Source organism: Drosophila bipectinata, chromosome 3L (genome assembly GCF_030179905.1).
Source record: "Drosophila bipectinata strain 14024-0381.07 chromosome 3L, DbipHiC1v2, whole genome shotgun sequence".
NCBI lineage: Eukaryota > Metazoa > Arthropoda > Insecta > Diptera > Drosophilidae > Drosophila > Drosophila bipectinata.
The window spans coordinates 13,734,039-13,756,765 of record NC_091738.1 but is presented as its reverse complement, the minus strand read 5'-3'; the positions used below and the strand labels follow the sequence as shown (position 1 = coordinate 13,756,765).

General features: G+C 42.0%; 4 protein-coding genes across 13 annotated transcripts in view; 3 read left to right on the top strand and 1 right to left on the bottom strand.

The window, feature by feature from the left end:
- The window catches only part of app (Palmitoyltransferase app), a 53,656-nt gene extending 47,023 nt beyond the window's left edge, over positions 1-6,633 (top strand). For 6 of the 7 annotated variants that reach the window (XM_070279562.1, XM_017240794.3, XM_070279559.1 and 3 more), the window contains 2 exons: positions 10-211; positions 492-1,912. In XM_070279562.1, coding sequence (XP_070135663.1) covers positions 10-211; positions 492-1,622 — 1,333 coding nt within the window. In that variant the 3' untranslated portion in view covers positions 1,623-1,912. Of the gene's footprint in view, positions 1-9; positions 212-491; positions 1,913-4,929 lie in introns of those variants that run through there. The other variant, XM_017240793.3, reaches the window with a different exon arrangement.
- Positions 6,634-6,756: 123 nt separating this feature from the next.
- Positions 6,757-9,116, top strand: Tsen54 (tRNA splicing endonuclease subunit 54). Of its 2 annotated transcripts, XM_017240795.3 has the most exons (6): positions 6,757-6,878; positions 6,931-7,046; positions 7,113-7,300; positions 7,360-8,388; positions 8,447-8,566; positions 8,625-8,763. In XM_017240795.3, exons 1-4 carry the CDS (start codon positions 6,829-6,831, stop codon positions 8,161-8,163), a joined length of 1,158 nt encoding a protein of 385 aa, XP_017096284.2. In that variant the 5' UTR covers positions 6,757-6,828; the 3' UTR covers positions 8,164-8,388; positions 8,447-8,566; positions 8,625-8,763. The 2 variants fall into 2 exon arrangements, with proteins under 2 accessions (XP_017096284.2, XP_070135899.1); XM_070279798.1 differs by lacking the exons at positions 6,757-6,878; positions 6,931-7,046; positions 7,113-7,300 and adding an exon at positions 8,819-9,116 and having other exon boundaries at positions 8,230-8,388; positions 8,621-8,763.
- Positions 9,117-9,402: 286 nt separating this feature from the next.
- Ak1 (Adenylate kinase 1) lies at positions 9,403-12,866 on the top strand. Of its 3 annotated transcripts, XM_017240798.3 has the most exons (5): positions 9,404-9,544; positions 11,135-11,221; positions 11,471-11,593; positions 12,097-12,474; positions 12,532-12,866. In XM_017240798.3, the coding sequence occupies exons 1-5, from the start codon at positions 9,542-9,544 to the stop codon at positions 12,631-12,633; spliced, it is 693 nt and encodes a 230-aa protein (XP_017096287.1). In that variant the 5' UTR covers positions 9,404-9,541; the 3' UTR covers positions 12,634-12,866. The 3 variants fall into 3 exon arrangements, with proteins under 3 accessions (XP_017096288.1, XP_017096287.1, XP_070135900.1); XM_017240799.3 differs by lacking the exon at positions 11,135-11,221 and having other exon boundaries at positions 9,403-9,544; XM_070279799.1 differs by lacking the exons at positions 11,135-11,221; positions 11,471-11,593 and having other exon boundaries at positions 9,406-9,544.
- A 1,244-nt stretch (positions 12,867-14,110) lies between these two features.
- Positions 14,111-15,380, bottom strand: LOC108124868 (brachyurin). The gene has a single exon (XM_017240748.3). The coding sequence runs from the start codon at positions 15,233-15,235 to the stop codon at positions 14,396-14,398; it is 840 nt and encodes a 279-aa protein (XP_017096237.2). The 5' UTR covers positions 15,236-15,380; the 3' UTR covers positions 14,111-14,395.
- Between the last annotated feature and the right edge of the window lie 7,347 nt (positions 15,381-22,727).

Below are 22,727 nucleotides of genomic sequence, written 5' to 3'. Positions count from 1 at the left end.
TCTCTGCAGACGCGGCATCGCCACCGACGAGTTCATCCAGCAGATGCAGCACCAGTCGAGTCCCCGGCATGCCCTGAGCGACGTGCTGAGTGCCTCGCACATGGTCACCACCTCGCAGCCCATGATGGGCGGAGGTGCGGGCGGGATCGGGGGTGCCGGCGGAGGCATCAGCATAGGGGGCGCAGAGCTGAAGCCGCGCTTCTACGACGAGGTAAGTCACCGAGTCCCGAGAGCCACACCGACCTAACCCAAGCGCACCCTTTCACCTCAAAAGAAATCTAAATGTCTGGGCACTCTGCTTGCTTGATCTCCTTATTAATCGAATCTCTTACGATCTTACGATGAACTTTTGTGCACATCATTTTGACATATCTGTATTTTCAATTTCTTCTTTTTGTGTTCTATGCAATGTTCTTTTTGGTAACTACTACTACTACTACTCCAACCAAATACACAACACCACAATCACACCAACTACAAACAACGACCAGTCCAATCCCTCCTCCTCGACAATGGAGGGCAATGGAGGTGCCGCCAACGGCCATGGGAACGGCTTCGAGCATCCGCCGCCCAGCTACGACCTCGTCCAAAACGGTAAGTCCCGCAAGCAGCACCAGCAGCGCTGCTCCCTCCAGACCCTGCTGCCCGCCAGCGCCCAGCACCAGTTCAAGGCCAACAAGCACAAGCAGCTCAAGCAGCACCACCATCTCAAGCAGCAGCTGGTGGCCGCCGAGCTGCAGATGCAGCAACAGCAGCACCACGAGGGGTCCGGCGTGGGGCCGCACTCCCCCTCGCTGCTCCGCTCGCCGGCCACCTCCTCCTCCTACCGGCTGAACCTGAAGCGCTCGCTGCACCTGCCGCTGACGCCGTCGTACGACGATGTGCGCCACTCGCCGCTGCCGCTGCTGCACCATCACGTGCACGCCCAGCAGACCACCGCCATTGGCAGCGTGGCAGCAGCCGCAGCGGCCGTGGCTTCCGGCGCCAGTGGAGGCGGCGGTGGCGGAGGTGGATCCTCCTCGTCCACAACAGCACCCACATCGGTGTCCGCCTCCTTGGCGACGGCTCCCCCGCCTCTGGCGCCGCGACGACCGTCGACGCTGCAGCTGCAGGGCAGCGGAGCTGTCTCGGCCAGCAACAGCACACTGACCACCATTCACACATCGGCGCCCCAGCCGCCGGCGCCCACGGACTTCAAGTACTACTCCCCGCAACGCAGCACCGACTCCAACCTGATGCGCAACTACCCGTTCCCGAAGCAGGCGCGCGGTATGCGCCGCCAGTCGACCCAGTCAGTGGACTCGCAAAAGGTCAACATCGCCGGCTACCAGCCGCTGCCCATGCGGAAGCCGTACAAGCACCAGGAGGTGATGTTCGAGCTAAAGTCCCCGACCAATCGGCTCACCATTCGCGAGTGCGACTTTGGCGGTGGCGGTGAACCCTGCGACGACGATCAGTCGATCAAGGACAGCCAGATCTTTCGTGTTAGTAAACGAAATCTTTATATGAATCACCGGTCGCCGTGGAAGGAGCGCGACCGCTACTCGAATCTCTACGAGTACTCATTTAACATCGATCTCAATTCGATCATCGAGGATGCGGCGGGCAGCGACTCGTCATAGTACGCAGCAGCAGTCCGTAGCCGTAGCTCTGTCCGTAGCTCTGGGAGCCATCACCTGCTCCATTTCCGCTTCCAGTTACTCCTCGATGGGTTGTTAGGCGCTGTACATAGGCGGTGGGGCTTCAGCCAGCCCATTTCCTACTGCTTCCAGGCTTCTGCTAAAAAGCAAGGATTTGATTTAGGACCTCTGCTCAGAGGTAGTCTCATTAAAATTGTTTCTATTCTACTATAAGAGTTTAGAACTTGCCTTATAATCAGGGCTGCAAAAGCTGTTTGAATCGAACCTATTATACAATGGTTCGGAATTGGATATTTTTTCATGAATTCAAAAGCAATTAATTTACTTTATCGGACGCCTAATCTAGAGCCAATTATAATAATTATTATTGTGCAAATTGCTGCCATTTGTGTGCCGAGTGGCATTTAAAAATCAGGATAACAATTGCTTGTTTGTTCAGTTGAGCCTGTAACCCAGAAAAGTAGAACATAAAATATTGGCTTTTTGCGAACAACTGGAGAACAACGAAAAGTTTGCAGCCTTGATTCTAACTTTGAGGGAATCTATCACAGTCTGATTGAGGCACTTGGCTTCCACGCTTAGATGATGCGCTTAGATGTTAGTTGGAAAGTAACTGCTATTTGGAATTTATGTTTGCACCCCTTTGTAGAAGTCGAAATTGTATAATTTTTGTTTGAATGTTTGCCCCAGCCCATGCCCCTGCTCCAGTCCCTGCCCCTGCCCACCTGAACTTGCCCCCCCAGAAAACTTGGTTCATAGAAACTTTTGCGTTTATATAGCACCTGTTTCCCAGGCTAGGTGCGCCGGGTCTCTTCTGCTGCCATGGCTTGCAACCGGCAACAGGGGAGCCTCGGCGCCGGGGCCATTAAGTAACCCATGTATATGTGTATCCACCTTGGTCTACGTCCCAGCGCCGCCACCTCCAAAAAAGTGAACCAACCGACTAACCAACCAAGCAACCTACTAAACCAGTAACCAGTAACCAGTAAACCAACATCCCCAACCAAGCATGTTGTTTGATCTTTTCGCCTCGTAGTAGTATGCTTAAGTTTTCCGTTGTTACTTTCTGTTTTGGGAATCCTGTGAGATTCCCTCCGGCTGAGTGGCCTCTAAAGATCGCAGTCACTTGGAATCTTTTGTTGAGATGTCGGGAACCGAACCGAGGTACATACATAGATTAGAAGCAATTAGAAGAACACGGGAAATTAGCAAACACTTAATGAGCCAAAATAACTGCCATTTATCAAAGCAACATTTTGTTAGGACTTTTTTCATTTTTACAATGAAAATTTAAATTAAAATTAAAATTAAATGTAAACATAAAACCAAACATGATGCAATTCAATAAAAATTTGATAAACTATGTATCGGTGTTAAGGAGTCATTTTTAACTATTAAACGGAATACAGAAAAACAAATATTGTTGCAATCGAATCTATATGGATCGAATACAGAATACCGAATACCGAAATATGTCTTAACCGTGGAATATTGGAACATTGCCAAGTGACTGCTGCAAATAATTAGCAATAAATGAATGCGTTATTGAAATTGAAATGAAATTGAATATTTATACATAGTTGTAATAGTTGAAGAACAAAACCGAAAAAATTTCTCAGAAGACAGAAGATTTTTGGGGGGGAGGTGAAAATCGTAAAGCGTGTTAGTTAATAAGCCAGCTTAAAGAAATATCCAAAGGCTTTAAATCTTGAGCATTAACAATATTATGAGTTCCTTTTATGATTAAATTGCATTGGCGCGAGGTTATAGGTAGTTAAAAGTATATATTATATATATGACAATGTATTTCGAGTCAAAGCGAGTGTTGAGCGATGCAAAAGCAATTTATATACTTATATATATATATACACAATATGTATGGTTAAATGTTGGGCAATAATGTGTACTCTAGTGTATGTTCAAAATTGATCTGATCTGAACTGATCTGTATGAGAACGGGGATCGTCATCAGATCTATAACTATATGTAAGAACTAACCCCCGATGTTTCAGGCAGGGCGCGAGACCTACTTGCGTTCGCGATCCTGGACTAATATTGGAATCATTCAAATATATGCATAACCCCGAACCACCCACCCCGAACACACACTTGATGTTGATGGCCCGGAGGCCTGGGCTTGAAGCTTCTTCCGCCCATTTTTAGTTTGATTTTGCCCCGATATTGACCTACAACCTCTTGATTTATCGCACACTAATGTGAAACTCTTTCTGTATCTTTCAACTGACTGTGTGGAAAACTAACAAAACACATACGAACTTGTATATGTAACCCTTTTGCGAAACTAACTAAACCACAAACTCAAAAATGACCAAAACAAAAACTGCAATTGAGCGAAAGTTGTCGAGGGCCGCTTAAGACTAGAGTAAAAATGCATTTTAAGCCTTAATTGGGTGAGTTCTCTCTCTTGTAATGCCAAAAACATTTTAATTGTTGTATATTGTACACGAAAATAACAGAAATAACCAGAAATTAGACCAACGCTTTGGAGTTTTCATTTGAGTTTACATGAGCTTATGATTGAGTAGCTGCCAAGTATCCTTATTTTGCCCATCAAAAGAAGTACACACCCACATCCAATGAACACACAGACCAAAGTCAAAGTTTAATATGGTATTTAGCTATTTTTTTTATTGGCAACCATCTTCTACTAATTGTGATCACGACATTTTGAAAGCATGCTTTAAATTGTTCAATTGGCACCCGACACTGAATTCCATTAATTAGCGCCTATTTTGGGTCTTTATTTTGTCAGCCGGTCGCTTCGGCTGTTATTGTTGCTTTATTGGTTTAAGAGCTTAACTGATGAGTTTCCAATTAAGTTGATTTTCCCCATCCCCATACGCCCATCCACACGGCGTATCCCCCCGTATCAACCCATGTCCGGAAGGAGCTGGACATGCTGCGATGTTAGCGATTCAATTACACGTGTACTTGTCCGAGCTGACAAGCCTACTTTTAATTAAATTACAGATTTAATTTGCGCCCTCTTTTCCAGCATTTGTTTATTAATTTGCATATTCAGATAGTTTTTATTTTCATTCAACCACCGAACAGCCAAACTCAAACAAAAACAAAACAAAAACCGAATCATCAAAGCGAGCATTCCAACCACAAGATAGAAATGCTCCAAATTGAAATTCGAATTTTAAATTAGTTGGCAAATTTGTTGTAATGAGCAGTTGAATAATTTACATTGCATTAATTAAACATACAGCAGACCGAATTTATTCCAATTCACTAATCCGCTCCCCTCTCTCCCGCCACACAGGTAATTCCAATAGTCTAGCTCAGCTGGTGGACAACGAGATCCCCCTGGCCCAGATGGACATTCCGGCTTACACCCAGCAAACGGCCACCCAGGCGCGCCAGTACCGCCACCATCGCCACCACAAACAGCGCCAGGAGCAGAGCTACGAGAACCAGCTGGTCACGACCAGCAGCGAGGACGAGCTGGACGACCCGGACGTGGTTGTGGTGGGCAGTCCGGAAGTGGTGGCCGCCGTGGCCGCCATTGCCTCCAGCAAGGCCCGCGAAATGCGTAACCGCAGCGGAAGCTATAGCAACCTCTTCGATGCGGACTTCGAGGCGGCGCTGGTCAACAGCAGTGCCCCAGTGGCCGGAGACGGAGCAACCACCTCCAACGGCAAACCCTCCGCCGGTGCAGCTTTGCTGGCGGCGGCCATGTCCGGAAAAACGGAGAGCATGTACATCAATGTGCCGGCCCCTCCCGCAGATGCTAATCTCCATGTCTACTCCAACGTCATTGACGAACGACAACAGCAGCAGAATCAACAGCGGGATCCGGCTAACAATGTCCTGTCGTCCACGCTGCTCTGCGACGATCTCGACCTGGACGATCCGGTGAGCGCCTCCTTCGTGGCCTCCGCCCACACCCAGCGGAAGTCGCACGGCGACGGAGCCGAGCAGGTGAAGTCGGCGGAGAGGCTGCGAATGCTGCACGACACCACCATGATAGACACCGCGCTGGACCTGGACAGCCTGGACGGGTCTAGCATGGGCAACAACTCGCAGTCGTGCCTGGTGAAGGGCGGCAAGCCGGGGTCCACATCCTCGAACCTACCCATAGTCTGAGCGGTCCTGTACATATGTAGGTGTAGATATAAATGTAATCCCTTGGAGCCAGAGTAGCGTAGTGTTTTTAATCTCCCCGGACTGTTTTTACCCGATTCCGTTTTATTTCCGTGCGACGAGGAGGTGGATCGGGGTGGTAAACCTATCAGCAGGCAGATAAAATATTACCTTAACGCGTTGCGCATTCAAATCAGATATAAAGATATAAAAATATAAATATATATATATATGTAGATGGTAATAACTAAAGCATTTACGTATATATGTGTACACATGTATTATACAAATGTGGTGAACAATGTTAACAATTTAATGGCATTAAATCGAGGACAAAATATAAAATTAATAGAGAGGCAGGTGGAGAAGCGAAGCGACAAATACTATGAGGAGGAGAAACTGTTTATACAAGACACACGGGCGACGCGAACATATAGATAAGTTATAAGTTGTATGGTTAGTTATAGTGTATAATTTTTGTATTTAAGTTTTTACAACAGCGAAACGTGTGTTCCGTTTCCGTTGTTCAGAGTTTAATGTAACAGTTCGCAATGAAACAAAGAGAAGCCAACTAGAAATATCCTGCAATATACGTGAAGTTGAAAATGGAAAAAATAATTGAATTAGGCAAATGCTAATTGAACGGAAATGTTAACAGCATACGAGTTAAAGGAAAGCAACAATGTGGTGTATTAAATGTTCATAAATCTAACGTTAAGTGTATTTTCAAGGTGTAAAATGTTATATGACATCAATTAAAACGAGTTCGAGATTTCAACAAGCTCCAATTGCATGCAAAGAGCAAAAATGTTAAGCGTATGTTATGCGAAACTAACAAAACTACAATTATACAAAGAATAAAGATTTATAAATAGAGACGCAATTGTTGTGGGAATTGTTTTTTTTTATAAATATCTTATAAGCTTGATTTCAATTTGAATTTGGCGCCACTACTAACCTGTAACGGAAACTGGGCCTGCCAACTGGTTAAATTTAATTGGTCTGACTTCCCACCTCACGAAAAAAAGCTTAAAACTATCGATATATATGCAAAAGCTTAACCCATATATTTACAAACATGGACCCAGCGGAAATTGTAGAAATTCAGCCTAAAACTTCGTATTTAAGGTAGTTTTCTTATAAAAACAGATGGAATTTTATTAATTAAGAGATATTTTAGTCCTAAAGAGCTTATACAGCTTCGGCACAAGGAGTTTGAGGTCCCTGCCGGCGGCCTAAAGCGCACACAAAATGAGGGCAGCCAGGCTGAACTCGAGGAACTGCACGGGGCGCTAGGTAAACTGTGAATTATGAATTAAAGTAGCAACAAAACCCTATTAAAGTATGTTAATTGCATTGCAGACGCTCTAAAAGCCCAGCTATCTGTTCCCCGCATCGAAAGATTGGGGGGAAGGGCTTTAGCCACCTGGAATAGTGAGCAACAGGTTGCAGAGGTCCTTCGCAAGGATGGAAAGTTCGAGAACTTTGGCCATGGTAGGCAGGGTAAACTCTGTTTGGAGTATTACGAGGCCTTGTTCCTGCTCGAGTTGGTAAGATAATACAAAGCTACACCAGTGGTTCAACCAGACTAACATAAAGCCATTTACAGGGTCGCCTGCAGCTGGAGTATTGTGGAACCATAGTTTCCATAGAGCAAGCCTATGTCCTACTCCTTGGAGAATCGGAAAGTGAAAGGTTTACCCATTACCTGGTTTACTCTGCCCTCTCCCGAGCTGGCTATATAGTTGTCCGGCATCAAGTGGTTCAAGAGACGCCAGTTACCATTACCAGTTCTGACTGCGTCTGGGCCTTGCTAAAGGAACGACTTGGGAATCAGCCAGTACCTTCGAATATTAAGGAATCTCCTCACTTTGCAGTGGCTGAAAAGCAAATGGAGGATATCAAAAAGCTTGTTATGGAACAGAAAACCCAGTCCTCCTTGGAATCAGCCACAGAAGAAGCTCCAGTGGATTTCCACTTTGACACCCGAAAACGCCGAGCGAAATCGGAGCCAATGGGACAACCGGCCAATAAAAGGGGAAGAATGGCTTTCACAGGCGGCAGTCTAGTAGACCAGCTGCAAATGGAATCCCCATATGCGAAATTCCAAGAGGTCTTTCAAAAATTTGATATTGTTAGGCTGGATACAAAAAACTACTCTAGGGACGCTAGCTCTGTAGACTCCTCCCTCCAGATTACCTTTGATTTGCACCTCCATAACGAGGGCTTCAAGAAGCGATCCCCCAAAGGCCCCACTTTTAATGTGATCATCTTACCACCGCAGGCGTCATTTCCCACCCACGATGAGATCTTCGCAATCCAAAGTCAACAACACGTTAACACCGCCCAGTTGCTCGTCATATCCGTTAGCGAATCCAAACAGATTCAGGCCTTCTTGTACTTTATTAGCTGATGATTGTCGATCTGGCGGATGTTTTCCGTCCATAAATTGTACGTGTGATTATTTGGAAACCATGTGAACTGGGGAAAATTATTATGTTTATCAGAAAAATCAAACAATCATCAGAAAATCAGTAAATGAGCATGCTATATCTATCAAAAAATATTTCGGCACCTTTTCAAAAATATATTTGGTTTCCAATCCCATATTTATAAGCTTCATTAGTGCCCGGCCATGGTAAGTTCATAAATAAACACATTTGTACCAAAGTATTTAAAAATGATATGTGTTACAGAACATCCCAGTGGTTTGGGTGATTGGGGCTCCCTGCAGCGGGAAAGGAACGCAGTCGGAGAAGATAGCCGGGAAATATGGCTTTAAGCACATCGATCCGACGTTCCTGGTTGACATAGAGGTGAGTCGAATCCAATAGTTTATGCATCTAAGGCTAGACTTGTTCCCTAACCAGATAGATACCCACACGGCAGCTGGAAAGAAGTTTCAACAGATGCGGTTGACAGGACAAGAAATTCCCTTGGAAGAGATGGTGCCTCTAATCGAAAAGGAATTAATGGGTAATCGAGGAGGACTGAAGGGACTCGTTATCGATGGGTAAGTAAGAAGAACTAGTGCAAATCTTTTCATTAAAAATATATTTCATATCCAGTTACCCAACCAACTTCGATGAAGCTGAAATCCTAGAGCATCGCATAGGGACCCCCGACTTGATAGTTGCGCTGGATGTGCAAGAGGATATAACCAGTCGACGGACTTCTAGAGCAGGCTCTGTTGGTAGGGCTAGTGTGGCCGAGCACAGGGCCTCCACCCAACCAATATTAACAAACTACGCCCTAATTACCCTGCAAGTGAATGGTGAGGAAGAGCCCGACCAAGTTTTCGAAGTAATCAGCGAACACATGGACAATCTGGTGAAGAATCGCAAGCAGATCAAAATTGGTCGATAAATTTGCCTCCTCCACCCGAACCCTGAGACATTTAAATCAAGTGGGAATCCCAATGAAAAGCTTGTCACTATATCTACAAAAGGGTAGCCAAAATCGAAAGCTCGCTAGGTCAGAAAAGCTTTGCGCCAAAGCTTGAGCTGCGCCGCACTGCGCGTACTGAAACCGTTAGCCGAAACCGTCCGAACCATAGCGTTCCGGAGCGAAAGCCTTTTCATTCAGATTCAGATACATCGATTCGGATTCAGATTCGGATTCCGATTCACTCTCAACAGACGCAGCACTCGGCACGGAGCACGGCGGTGGTGGATAAAACGGAACTGTTTTGGCCACTTGCGAAAAATCGAGCACAACACTAGACGGAAAATCGCGCAATTTCTTCATCCAAAGGCCCGCAGAAGCAGCGAATACATCTAGTATACATCATCATGGTGAGTGTGGGTTGCGTGCTGCTGTCTCTGATTTGTGCCTAGTTTTCCTTTCCTTTGTTTTTTTTTTTTTTTTTTGCTTTGATTACTTGCTTAATTTATTTTTATTAGTCACTGGGTTAGTTTCACTTTGATTAAATCTCACTGGCAGTGCGACACTAGCGGCGCTCTATTTCTCCAAATTAGAACCCCCCAGCGACCTTGAGCCACTCGAGCACTACACTTGACCTTGCCGTAAGATGGTCTTGGGGGGGACGTGGGGTAGCCATCGGGCTCAAGCTCCCCGTCAGCTGTTTGTGTTTATAGTGTGCTCCCCAAGCGGTTCTGGTATAAATCCGATGATTACGCGTCTGTGAAATTCCAGGCAAAATCCCACAAAACAACCCAACCAACAAATTAGCAACTCAAATGGCTCTAAACCGAATTTCACATTCCAAGCAACCGGCGAATTTTGACGTCAAAATCCCCGATTTGCATAAATTTATGACCACTTCGCCCCGACACACAGGAATTTCTGGCGGGGCTTGATTCATTAGCCAGTTGGAGCAGTCTTCGTCGCCAAAAGCAGTTAAAATGTGTTTATTGGCGCTACCCGAACTAGACAGTCATGCCGGTTTTGGCTAAGAGGCGTCGCGTCGTGTCGCATTATTAAATTGTCAAAACAAAGAAGCCCCAACAAAGGCTTTTAAGAGAAAGATCCGAACTCCAAGCCTCCCTCTGATAGCAAATTAGTTTTCCAGTTCCGTTTGAGAAGAACGCATGTGTTGTGAATAGCTAAAGGTATTATAACTATAATTAAAACTAACTACCCGGGAATGTGGACATCTGCTAGTGGGAGACCACTATGAATGAATTATTGAGGACCACGACCCTGGCAAGGTGTATCCTTGGAAATGACATTGAAAAGTCACTGAACTACTTTGAATAGATCACCCAATTACGTAAATGATGCTACGGAATCATAAATTCTCGCACGCAACGATTAGTTGGATGCGTGGAAATGTGCTGAGAGAAAAGCCAGCCAGTGATCGTCGATGGGGAATCTGAAAACAGACTAAATATATATATGTGGCCCGCACATGAGGCAAAGGTGTTATTGAAACAACCTGCGTATTATCGAGCTGCCAAAATTCATTCATTTTGTTTGTCTGATTGTATTATTTTGTTGTGTGTTCTCCCCCTCAAAATATCTCTGGGTGCGACAATGCGGAACAGGCAGATTTCGGCGGGGATATACTATACATATAATATAGAATATATCTATATATGCCAGAGCGTGGCGCGTTTCAATTGTTTATAGTAATTGAGAATTTCTACCATTGGCGCTAGGGGGATGAGGTGCTAATTGGATTGATTAAAATGGGCTCCACAATGGAAGCTGTTAGCCAGTGATTTGGGTTCAAGATCAAAGTCACGGCCAATGTAAGATCTTCTATTACATACATATTCCACATTTTCGTGCTGGCAACTTGCCCAAAATACTAATAACTACATACTAATCCATGAGCAAACAAAATCATCTCGAATATAGTTCAATAACACTATAACTCAGAGATATCTAACCATCCCCAAACAACTGTCTCGATTGTGTAGTTATTTATGTGTCACCAAATGGCCATGAAGAAGGAGGCCGAACAGAAACTCAAGGCCGAGGAGCTCCGCAGGGCACAAGGAGCCGCTGTAAGTAGCCCCCAAGTCGATGGATGTCCCCGGTGTATTACTTGATGTATATGGCATGTTCTGTCTGGCCGCTGCTTCAACACCACCAATATTTAGACCTTCGATTATAAAAATCCAAAATCCTAGCGTCCTAACCCAACTAAGCTTGCGTCTCAGTGAACCACTAACTCCGGCTAACTCCGGCTGCAATTGTTGATTGGCTTTTAATGTTGTGAGTGTACTAACCTGGTTATGTCTCCCCTCTTGCAGACTGATATTCCCATCATCTGGATCTTGGGCGGACCCGGCTGCGGCAAGGGCACTCAATGCGCCAAAATTGTGGAAAAATACGGATTCACACATCTGAGCAGCGGAGATCTGCTGCGCAATGAGGTAATTCGGCCAGAAATACTGGAGGAGATTTATCACCCAGCCCCATGCTTGATTTCCTTGTGCGAGAAAACTGAAGCGTAAAAGAACCATATTAACGTCTTTGAATTAGAAGCCAAATTTGTGGCTTGTTTGTCCTACAAATTCCAGGGGAATATTCATATTTTATTGAGTATTACACTATTTAATTACACTTCAAGAGATTTAAATTGTTTCAAATGAAATTTTTATGGTTATAATGCAAACAAATAATAATAGGGTATTACTTAATGGGTCTTAAAATATTGTTATAATGAGCCATTAATTGTTGCCCATTTTCATATAAACAAATACTCATAAATGTAAATCTTTGTAGAAAATTATTGCCACTTTCATCAGAAATGGTTAAGAAAACTATATTTGTTTTTAATCAAAACTATCTTATATTATTGTAGAGAACACTGATCTTATCTCGGACCTTATCAGTTTAATAAAATATTTATCTTTTGTGATTTACCAACTTTCAGGTGGCTTCCGGATCGGACAAGGGCCGCAAGTTGCAGGCCATCATGGCCAGTGGAGGTCTCGTGTCCAATGAGGAGGTCCTCTCGCTCCTGAACGATGCCATCGTCCGGGCCAAGGGCAACTCCAAGGGCTTCCTCATCGATGGCTATCCCAGGGAGAAGAACCAGGGCGTGGAATTTGAGATCCGCGTGGCACCCGCAGATCTGGCGTTGTACTTCGACTGCTCCGAGGAGACCATGTTGCAGCGCATCCTGGCACGCGCCGCTGCCGCAGCGGTCCAGAGGGCCGATGACAACGAAAAGACCATTAGGCAGCGCCTGAAGACTTTCAAGCAGAACACCAACGACATCCTGGAACTGTATAACGAAAAGACCCTGACGGTGAGTCTGTTTGGAATACTCATTTTTAAGACTTATCTAATGTATTCCTTTGGACAGATTAATGCCGAGCGCGATGTGGACGATATCTTCTTGGAGGTGTCCCAGGCCATCGACTGTGTGCTGAAGAAGAAGGCCAAGCAGGCGTCCGCCCAGTGCTAATCGTTTGTTGGAGAGGAAACTGGTACCAAAGCTAGCAACGCAACCAAAATTTTTATGCACTTATTAGCGCAAATCTCAAAGTCGAGCACAATGAAAGCTAAACACCAAATAAATTAGTCCTAAATCTATATAATGTTACCCAGATGGATTCCAAAATCGATGGCAAGCAATAATTCATCTAGTGCTTTAAATAAATTTACACTTACAATGGAATAAATATTCTTTCCGTCCAACCTGGAGTTTGTTTCCCAAGCACTTTCCTGAGAACTTACAAGCTGTTTATATAAATTAATTGAATAATTGCTGTAATTGAAAAGTCTGCTATTGGCGATTAATTTTTTTTAATAATGCAAATCTGGCCGAGGCACGATTTAGGACTGGCTAATTATTCAAAAACTAATTGAAAGCCCCAAGGGCGCGTGTGTGCTCGAAAGGAAAACATTCGAAAAGATTCGCCTTGACTGTGGTGGTGAGAGCCTCGTGATTTATTGCTGAAAACTACAAGCTCGTTTAGTTCAGTGAACCAGTTTGCTTTTGGCCATATTCAGATGTGGTGGGAGGGAACTAGAACGAACTTTATATCTTCATTTCAGAGGGCCTGTTCGCCGCAGAAACTTTAATCTTGAATTTATGCAATGCGATTCTGTTTTGACGAAACAGACCTGAACTATTTGCGATTTTTATGGAGGTACTTTCCAAATCTTTGAATATATCTCTGCTCTAATCGAAGCATTAACAAGTTGCACCCGATTAACTGCTCCAGTCATTATAAATTATATGGCGTAGATGGCGAATTTAAATCGGAGCGAGTCATCCAGTTAATTGATCGACAACCAGCTGTCGAGCATTGGATTGTTTTTCGGACATTAAGAAGATATCGAATTCAGCTCGGAATCTTTGGGGCGAAAGCCTGCGTCACTGGCCTCGGCCAAGAGGCAAAATAGATCTGACACAATTCAAGTTGGCCAACAAAAGGCGAAAGAAAATCTGGGGGCTACTCTTTGGGGCTAGCCAAAGTTCAAAACTGGTAGAAATAGAATCGTCCATCACGGAACTAAATACCAAGTGGGACAGCGTCGAGCGTCATCTCCGCCAAACTGGAGTGGGTTCGAGTTCTTGGAGATCTTCGAGTCGCGTCGAGTGTAAAGTCAACACACACGAATATTATGTAAAGTAAGTGGTTTGTGAAAGGGGGGGTAGACATCTGAAGGGGGTAAGCCTACTGGAGTCTTTGTAAATTATGTAAAAAAAATATGACAGAAAACCCCACTGCTCCTAAACAAAAAAAAAAAAACAAAAATACGAAACAGTTAACCGTTCAGAAATTATCACTCGACGACGACGTAAAAGTTTTTATCGATCGATTATCGCTGGTCGAGATCAGATTCAGATTTCAGAGATCCGAGATGCGGGAATTCCACAGGTCCACTCAAAAATCAGCATGACTAAACAGACTGAACAGAAAAGCCGAATCAGGTTTAGTGCTATTATTTGTTATTTTTGTTTTTTTTTTATTTTCGTATACAATTTCTTTATATTTTGCATTCGATGCTTTCTTTTTGTTTTCTAGCCGCTGAGGTCGGCATTTCGGTTTTGGCATCATCTTAAAACTAAAAAATAAATATAGATGTTTAAATAGTTATGGCTAAAAACAAATGTACAAATTTTCAATGAGAGGTATATCACAAGATTGGAGAACTGCTTTTCGGGTGTAAAGCTAGAGATTCAGTCGAAGGGCCCTGGGGCAAGAGGTTGTCCCATTTTAGATAAGGTTATCAGAGCCGTATGCATGATGGGGCTGATGGTGGCGCTGCCCCCCAATCTTGCTCTCGATCCAGTCCAGGTAGTGGGTTACCCGGGTGAAGCCGCCTGGGATGTTCGTCTCGCAGCCGTCGGCGGGCCCGAAACTGGTAATGCCCACCACCATCTGAGTATCCTTGAGCACCAGTGGTCCGCCAGAGTCCCCTGTGCAGACTGTCTCGTCTTTCAGGCCCTTGGCACAAATCACACCGGAGGTGACCACGTCGTACTCCTGGGCGCACTCTGCATTCGAGATCACCTTCAGCTCGGTGTACTGCATGGAGTCCGAGTTCGTCATCTCCACGGTGGCGCCCCATCCGCTGGCCACCACACTCGTACCCGCGAACTGGTCGTGTCGGTATCTCGTGGGCAGGACAGCGGGCTGAATCCTGGCAGTGAAGGCAATGTCCCGGGGCAGCTTTACCAGCGCGATGTCGTTGGCCGCCGTCTCCGGGTTGAATCTTTCGTGGACTATGAACTTGTTGGAGCGCAGGACCAGTCCTCCCAGCTGCTCGGTGTCCTCCACGCTCTTGGTGCCCAGGTATACGTCGAAATGGGTCACCCCCATGGTGCAGTGTCCGGCGGTGAGGATCCAGCGCCTGTCCAGCAGGGTTCCACCGCAAAGAATGCGCTTGCGCCACAGCTGCTTGCCAATGAGCATCACCTGGTAGGGGAACTTCTCGATCCGTCCGAACTTTGACTGTCCGATGGCGTAGCTCTCCGTGGGAGTGGGCAGGAGGCAGATAGTAGTCAGCAGAAGGAGTCCCAGTCCCAGAACGTGGGGTATACTGTTGCCGCGCATAGTTTTTGTTTGGTTTGGGTTGCACTTGTCACTGAACAGGTATTTAAATAGAGTCACTTTTTCGGGTTCTAACTTTTTGTCGTATCTTTGTATCTCTGTATCTTTGAGTTCTGTCTGCTAAGAGCGTTCGCTTCAATCTAAATTCATTCTGACGACAGCCGCGATTTTTTATACGTGCCCGCTCGCGCTCAGCCAAAAAATATTTCGCCGGTTGTCTCTCCAATACCTGATCCATGATCTCTCTCCGGACCCGTATCTCGGATCCCGTATCATCTCGTCTCCGGTAGCCAGTTGTTATGACAGCAAACAAGTCGTAAAATTTCGCTTGTGGCGTATTTTTCCCGCCCAGCTCTCGCTGGGGCCAAAGAAAAGTTCAAATCTAAATGGGAAACGGAAGTAGATTTGGGTTATTTTTTGGCGATTGCATCGTCATTCCCAAAATATCAAATTTCATCGCTCGGTGAATCGGTGATGTTAGCAGAAAAACGAACAGGATTCCGAGAATTATGGACTCTCGCTCAGAAATTCATAAATATTTTTGGGGCTGAAGAAAATCGAGATACGAGACAATAGAACAGGTATTCTCTACCTGGCTGGAGTTTCGGCCCCTCTCAGGTGGAGTGAATTTTTCGGGGTGACAAATACATTTTTAATTATGTATATACTTGGCATCTCGGAATTCTGATTAGTAGACTTGTTTTGTGTTTGTCGTTTTCCTTTGGAAATGTTTCATTCTAAAACTGAAAAGGTGGAATTTTTTTGAAAGTTTGCTTTTGCGCATCTTTATTGCATAAATCCGAACGATGGATATATGTACATATGTTTTATTGTGAATATCCATCCGATTTTTGATACACATGTTTTTTAAATAACTATTTTTCAAACTTCCTCATATAAAATTTTAGGATCTGCCAATTATTGGCCGGCTTGTACACACTTTTCTGACAAAAAATCGCAAAAATTTAAACAACGTTTTCAAAAATTTTTATTTGTCCAAAATCGAACCTTTTTATTCATTTTTTAGCGAATATTTCAACTTTTTGGAAACCAATTCTAAAACGGAATACCATTTATTCATCAGAAAACTCATTCCCATCGATCTGCATCAAAAGATTTCAAAAATCAAGCAAACCAATTTTCGCTAAATTTTTGGCCAAAATTCATGAGGGTAGCCCTTAAAAAATTACGAAAAATGAGTCAAAATTTTCGTGGCCAGGTTTTGACTGGAAATGATAGTTTTCGAAGTTCTAAGATCGGGAAAGTATACCATTTCAGGATCTGCCAATTATTGCCCGAGTTGTACACACTTTTCTGACAAAAAAACGCAAAAGTTTAAACAAAGTTTTCAGAAATTTTTATATGGCAAAAATCCAATATTTTTATTCACTTTTTACCGAATATTTCAACTTTTTGGAAAACGATTCTAAAACGGAATACCATTTATTTATCGGAGAACTCACTCCCATCGATCTGCATCAAAAGATTTCAAAAATCAAGCAAACAAATTTTCGCTAAATTTTTGGCCAAAATTCATGAGGGTACCCCTTAAAAAAATCATGAAAAATGAGTCAAAATTTTTGTGGCCAGGTTTTGACTGAAAATGATAGTTTTCGAAGTTCTAAGATCGGGAAAGTATACCATTTCAGGATCTGCCAATTATTGCCCGAGTTGTACACACTTTTCTGACAAAAAAACGCAAAAGTTTAAACAAAGTTTTCAAAAATTTGTATATGGCCAAAATCCAATATTTTTATTAAATTTTTAGCGAATATTTCAACTTCTTGGAAACCGATTCTAAAACGGAATACCATTTATTCATCAGAGAACTCATTCCCATCGATCTGCATCAAAAGATTTCAAAAATCAAGCAAACAAATTTTCGCTCAATTTTTGGCCAAAATTCATGAGGGTACCCCTTAAAAAAATCACGAAAAATGAGTCAAATTTTTTGTTGCCAGGTTTTGACTGGAAATGATAGTTTTCGAAGTTCTAAGATCGGGAAAGTATACCATTTCAGGATCTGCCAATTATTGCCCGAGTTGTACACACTTTTCTGACAAAAAAACGCAAAAATTTAAATAAAATTTTCAAAAATTTTTAAATGGCCAAAATCGAATCTTTTTATTCACTTTTTAGCGAATATTTCAACTTCTTGGAAACCGATTCTAAAACGGAATACCATTTATTCATCAGAGAACTCATTCCCATCGATCTGCATCAAAAGATTTCAAAAATCAACCAAACAAATTTTCGCTCAATTTTTGGCCAAAATTCATGAGGGTACCCCTTAAAAAAATCACGAAAAATGAGTCAAAATTTTTGTTGCCAGGTTTTGACTGGAAATGATAGTTTTCGAAGTTTTAAGATCGGGAAAGTATACCATTTCAGGATCAGCCAAATGTTGGCCGAGTTGAACACACTTTTCTGACAAAAAAACGCAAAAATTTAAACAAAGTTTTCAAAAATTTTTGTATGGCCAAAATCCAATATTTTTATTCACTTTTTAAAGAATATTTCAACTTTTTGGAAACCGATTCTAAAACGGAATACCATTTATTCATCAGATAACTCATTCCCATCGATCTGCATCAAAGGATTTCAAAAATCAAGCAAACAATTTTTCGCTCAATTTTTGGCCAAAATTCATGAGGGTACCCCTTAAAAAAATCACGAAAAATGAGTCAAAATTTGTATTGCCAGGTTTTGACTGGAAATGGTAGTTTTCGAAGTTTTAAGATCGGGAAAGTATACCATTTCAGGATCAGCCAAATATTGGCCGAGTTGAACACACTTTTCTGACAAAAAAACGCAAAAATTTAAACAAAGTTTTCAAAAATTTTTGTATGGCCAAAATCCAATATTTTTATTCACTTTTTAGCGAATATTTCAACTTTTTTGAAACCGATTCTAAAACGGAATACCATTTATTCATCAGATAACTCATTCCCATCGATCTGCATCAAAATATTTCAAAAATCAAGCAAACAAATTTTCGCTCAATTTTTGGCCAAAATTCATGAGGGTACCCCTTAAAAAAATCACGAAAAATGAGTCAAAATTTTTGTTGCCAGGTTTTGACTGGAAATGATAGTTTTCGAAGTTCTTAGATCGGGAAAGTCTCCCATTTCAGGATCTGCCAATTATTGCCCGAGTTGTACACACTTTTCTGACAAAAAAACGCAAAAATTTAAATAAAATTTTCAAAAATTTTTATATGGCCAAAATCGAATCTTTTTATTCACTTTTTAGCGAATATTTCAACTTTTTTGAAACCGATTCTAAAACGGAATACCATTTATTCATCAGATAACTCATTCCCATCGATCTGCATCAAAATATTTCAAAAATCAAGCAAACAAATTTTCGCTCAATTTTTGGCCAAAATTCATGAGGGTACCCCTTAAAAAAATCACGAAAAATGAGTCAAAATTTTTGTTGCCAGGTTTTGACTGGAAATGATAGTTTTCGAAGTTCTTAGATCGGGAAAGTCTCCCATTTCAGGATCTGCCAATTATTGCCCGAGTTGTACACACTTTTCTGACAAAAAAACGCAAAAATTTAAATAAAATTTTCAAAAATTTTTATATGGCCAAAATCGAATCTTTTTATTCACTTTTTAGCGAATATTTCAACTTTTTTGAAACCGATTCTAAAACGGAATACCATTTATTCATCAGATAACTCATTCCCATCGATCTGCATCAAAATATTTCAAAAATCAACCAAACAAATTTTCGCTCAATTTTTGGCCAAAATTCATGAGGGTACCCCTTAAAAAAATCACGAAAAATGAGTCAAAATTTTTGTTACCAGGTTTTGACTGGAAATGATAGTTTTCGAAGTTTTAAGATCGGGAAAGTATACCATTTCAGGATCTGCAAATTAATAGTTGATTTATACACTTTTTTCTGACAAAAAATCGAAAACAGGTATAAAGTTTTCTAAATTTTAGCATTTGCTAAAAGTCTACGATCTGGGGGATCTTTGGGGAAAGTCTTATTTAAGGATCTGATTAAACCAAACCAAACAACAATACTGACAACCTTTCAAAGCCAACCAAAAAAAATAGATGGACTGGTGAATGGAAAGGATTTACGTTTGCCTTTAGAGACGAATACCTATAACCGTTTATTTTTGTATTTTCATTTAGTGGCGCCAAAAGAATTCGTATTAATCAGTTATTTATTTACGCCTCAAAGTCCAAAAATGTTGCTAATTCAGAGCGAAATTTAGGGGAACTGCGATGAATCAAGTTCCCTGTCTGTGGTTCTTTTTTTTTTTTTAATATTTTATATAAACATATTAATATGTAGATTGCGTCCCAGATCCAAATCACAACAATGCTGACTCAATCAATGTTATTGTTCTCCTCGGTGGCTGTGGTTTCTTCTTCTCGGCTTAGATTTTCCTGCGTAAAAATTCCCCAAAAAAAAACAAATATTTTAGCCCCAATGAAAACACAAATATTTAAAATGGGAGTTAATTTGCTTGGCGCCAGGCTGGTGATTTGTTAATGAAAACAACGGAGCTCAGCGATCGCATTAATTTTATTTACTTAATTAGCAACCGAATTGTAAAAACACCCCGCCAATGACTTTGTTTTTCAGACTGGCTGTCCAAATTCCAGTACGTCAATAAAATCGCAAGCATTTTTTGGGGGGAAAAAGGAGTGCAAGAGCCATTTCACGTGCCAATGGGATAATAATTCCTCCCTTGAGAAGCTCACAGAAGCTAAATGTTTACAAATCCCATTGACAGGCTGAAGTTTATAAATACGTAAATATTAACAAAGTTAATTGGGCACGAAGGTGTGAAGCACTTGCTTTACCCTACACCATCTACAAAGAAATGGCCCCCTGGAGCATCTGAAACAACACGTGCGGGACATATAACTAAGACTTCCCGTTCTGGGAGGAGTCTCTATTTTATCGACTGGACAGGTGGCGGGAGGTAATCTTCCAATTAGTTTTCAGCACATCGTCAAACTTTATAGAACAGGTTGGGCGGCCAATAAAACTCTTTCGTTTTGAGCTTTTGCGGGGCAATTTGAGTTTTAGTGTCCTCTGACTGAATGCATATTTCATTTTCCGCCAGCAAATGCCAAGAACCGGTGAGATTTATTTGGTAATTAAAATTTAAATTTCGCGACCGGGAATCCGAGATGTAAATTGATGCAAATGAGAGCCCGGGAACACCCAAAAATGGTTGTTTTTTTCGGTTGATCATAAAGTTCAGCGGCTCGCAACTCTGGCGCCAAAAACAAAAGTGGCTTGCCTTGCTCGAGAAAGTAGCTGACCTTGACGGAATTCCGAATCCAAAGACTTCTCCAGCTAGAAAGCTGCTAATCCCCAAAGTAGGCGCTCCGAGTGCATTGACCAAGATCGCCGTAGCAATTCGGATCGTTCGTTGACGTCAACTAACACCATTTGTTTTGTACGGTGCTTACAGATTTAATTAATGTGTCGGCGAAATGAGCTTTTAATATGCAACGGCGTAGAACCAGTAGTCGCCCCACCACTTTTCGCGGCAGCAGTAAAAGTTCCAGCTCCAAACCTTGGGAGCCGGGAATCTGGGCTGGCAGGGCCTAAATATTGTGTTTCTCGGACAAACTACATATGTAGATCCGGTTGGTCTCCAAAACAGAATGCGAATTTCGATGGGGAACAGCAAACAAAATAAATAAAAAAGAAAGAGCCGCTTAGAAGAAATTTATGGCAGTTGGGAATTCCCATAAAAAAATACAAAAAAAAATCCAACTGGGCCATGACTGTGTAGCAAACAAAATTTGCTAAAATTCATCAGAAGCATTTATCATTAGTCGGGAGAAGAAAAAAAAATGTCTAAAAAAAAGAAAGATGATCGCTTGATAGCCCCCAGTCAAAGTGCAAAGAAACTTTGCGGCGCCAGACGGAATTTATTTTATATCGAAGATATATTATAGCTACATATAGCGGTTTGAAAACTAGTTCCCGCTGCAGTTCCGACAGCTCTGGAATTCCCTGAAAACACGTGCAAATGCCTATCAAAAGTATTCCCAAAAGTCAAGCTAAGAAAGTCGTCAAAACTAATCGTTTGGATTGGAATCTCAAGCCGAATTCGCATAATACGTCAAGTTGTCAAATTAAATTTGCATGCCATTAATATGCTGGCTCAGAAATGAAGCGCAGCTCGAGTCGATTATAAAACTTGATATGTTTTGCCCACAGATAAGGAATTGATCAAGCTGGAAAACCGCCTTTCAAACACGCCCAAAACAAGGTTCTGGGCTTTAATGGGATACTGGGAATTTCGGATGTTTTTGGAATTTATGCGCCTATCTTAGCTGGGGCCAATGTGAATTATGCTGCGACGAATCGAACACCGAACAGCTTATTGGCGCCGAAATAATTAATTATAAATTAACTGTCTCGACATTAATAAGCCATACGAATTTGCATATAAATTAGAACGATTAGAACGAACGAGAACAAACAACAGTCTCAATAATATGGATCGAAAAAACGTTTCAAAAATCGGTTATAATGCTAATATCATGCTTCCTAAGTTGGTGTCTGCCTTGCTTTAAATGGGTTCAATAAACGTCGAGGATAGAGTATTAAGTTGTCAAATATGTAAAGTTTAATAACAACAATCTGTATATACTATAAGCATTTACGCGGGTTTTACAAATCGTCTAGCAGGGGACTGAGACTGATCTATTAATTGTTTTTGAAAATATAAGTCAAGATTTCCAAAGTCAAAAACTGATATGGGTGTGATCGAATCGGAACTAATAATATAAATTTTTATTCCACAATCTGTGGGGGACCATGTTTGTTTTTGATGAGTCCATCATACAAATTTATATATGTTTTGGTAAATAAACCCAAGCAAATTATGCTATTTTTGAGAAGTAAACAAAGGAAACCTGAAGTTGATAGCAATTTAATTTAAAAACAATCATAAGTGGGCAATCATCGTTCGTTTAAAATCAAACATGAACACAACCACGCGCTCCAAGCCTCTCAAAACTTGACGTCACATATTGACTTTTCTTTAAGTCGATGATTCATTATTTATTAAACCATATTACTAGTATTTTGATACGTCATCGTGGGCTTACAATCGCATATTTTTAAGCGGTGATGAAATGGCAGTTTTAGACTTTCATTGTGAGAGTGCAAAAAAATAATAAATAATGGGGAATTCGGAATGCCATTGAACTCTGTTTAAAGGAGAAATTCTGAATTTAGAAACCATGCCAGCCGACAATTAATGAGTTTAATCGTAAACAGTAAGTACACTTACTTCAAAATCCAATTGGTGTTTTTTAATTTAAGGCACACACGAATCGAAAAAGTAATTATTTACATGGAATGCAAATTGCGACCGATTTTGCTCAGATAATTGAAATTACAATTGATTGTATTTCCTTAAAGCCAAATAATGTGTTGTGATTAAAAACCAGTTTCTTCGCGGGTTTTATGATTTTGAATAAACGTTACATTTCAGT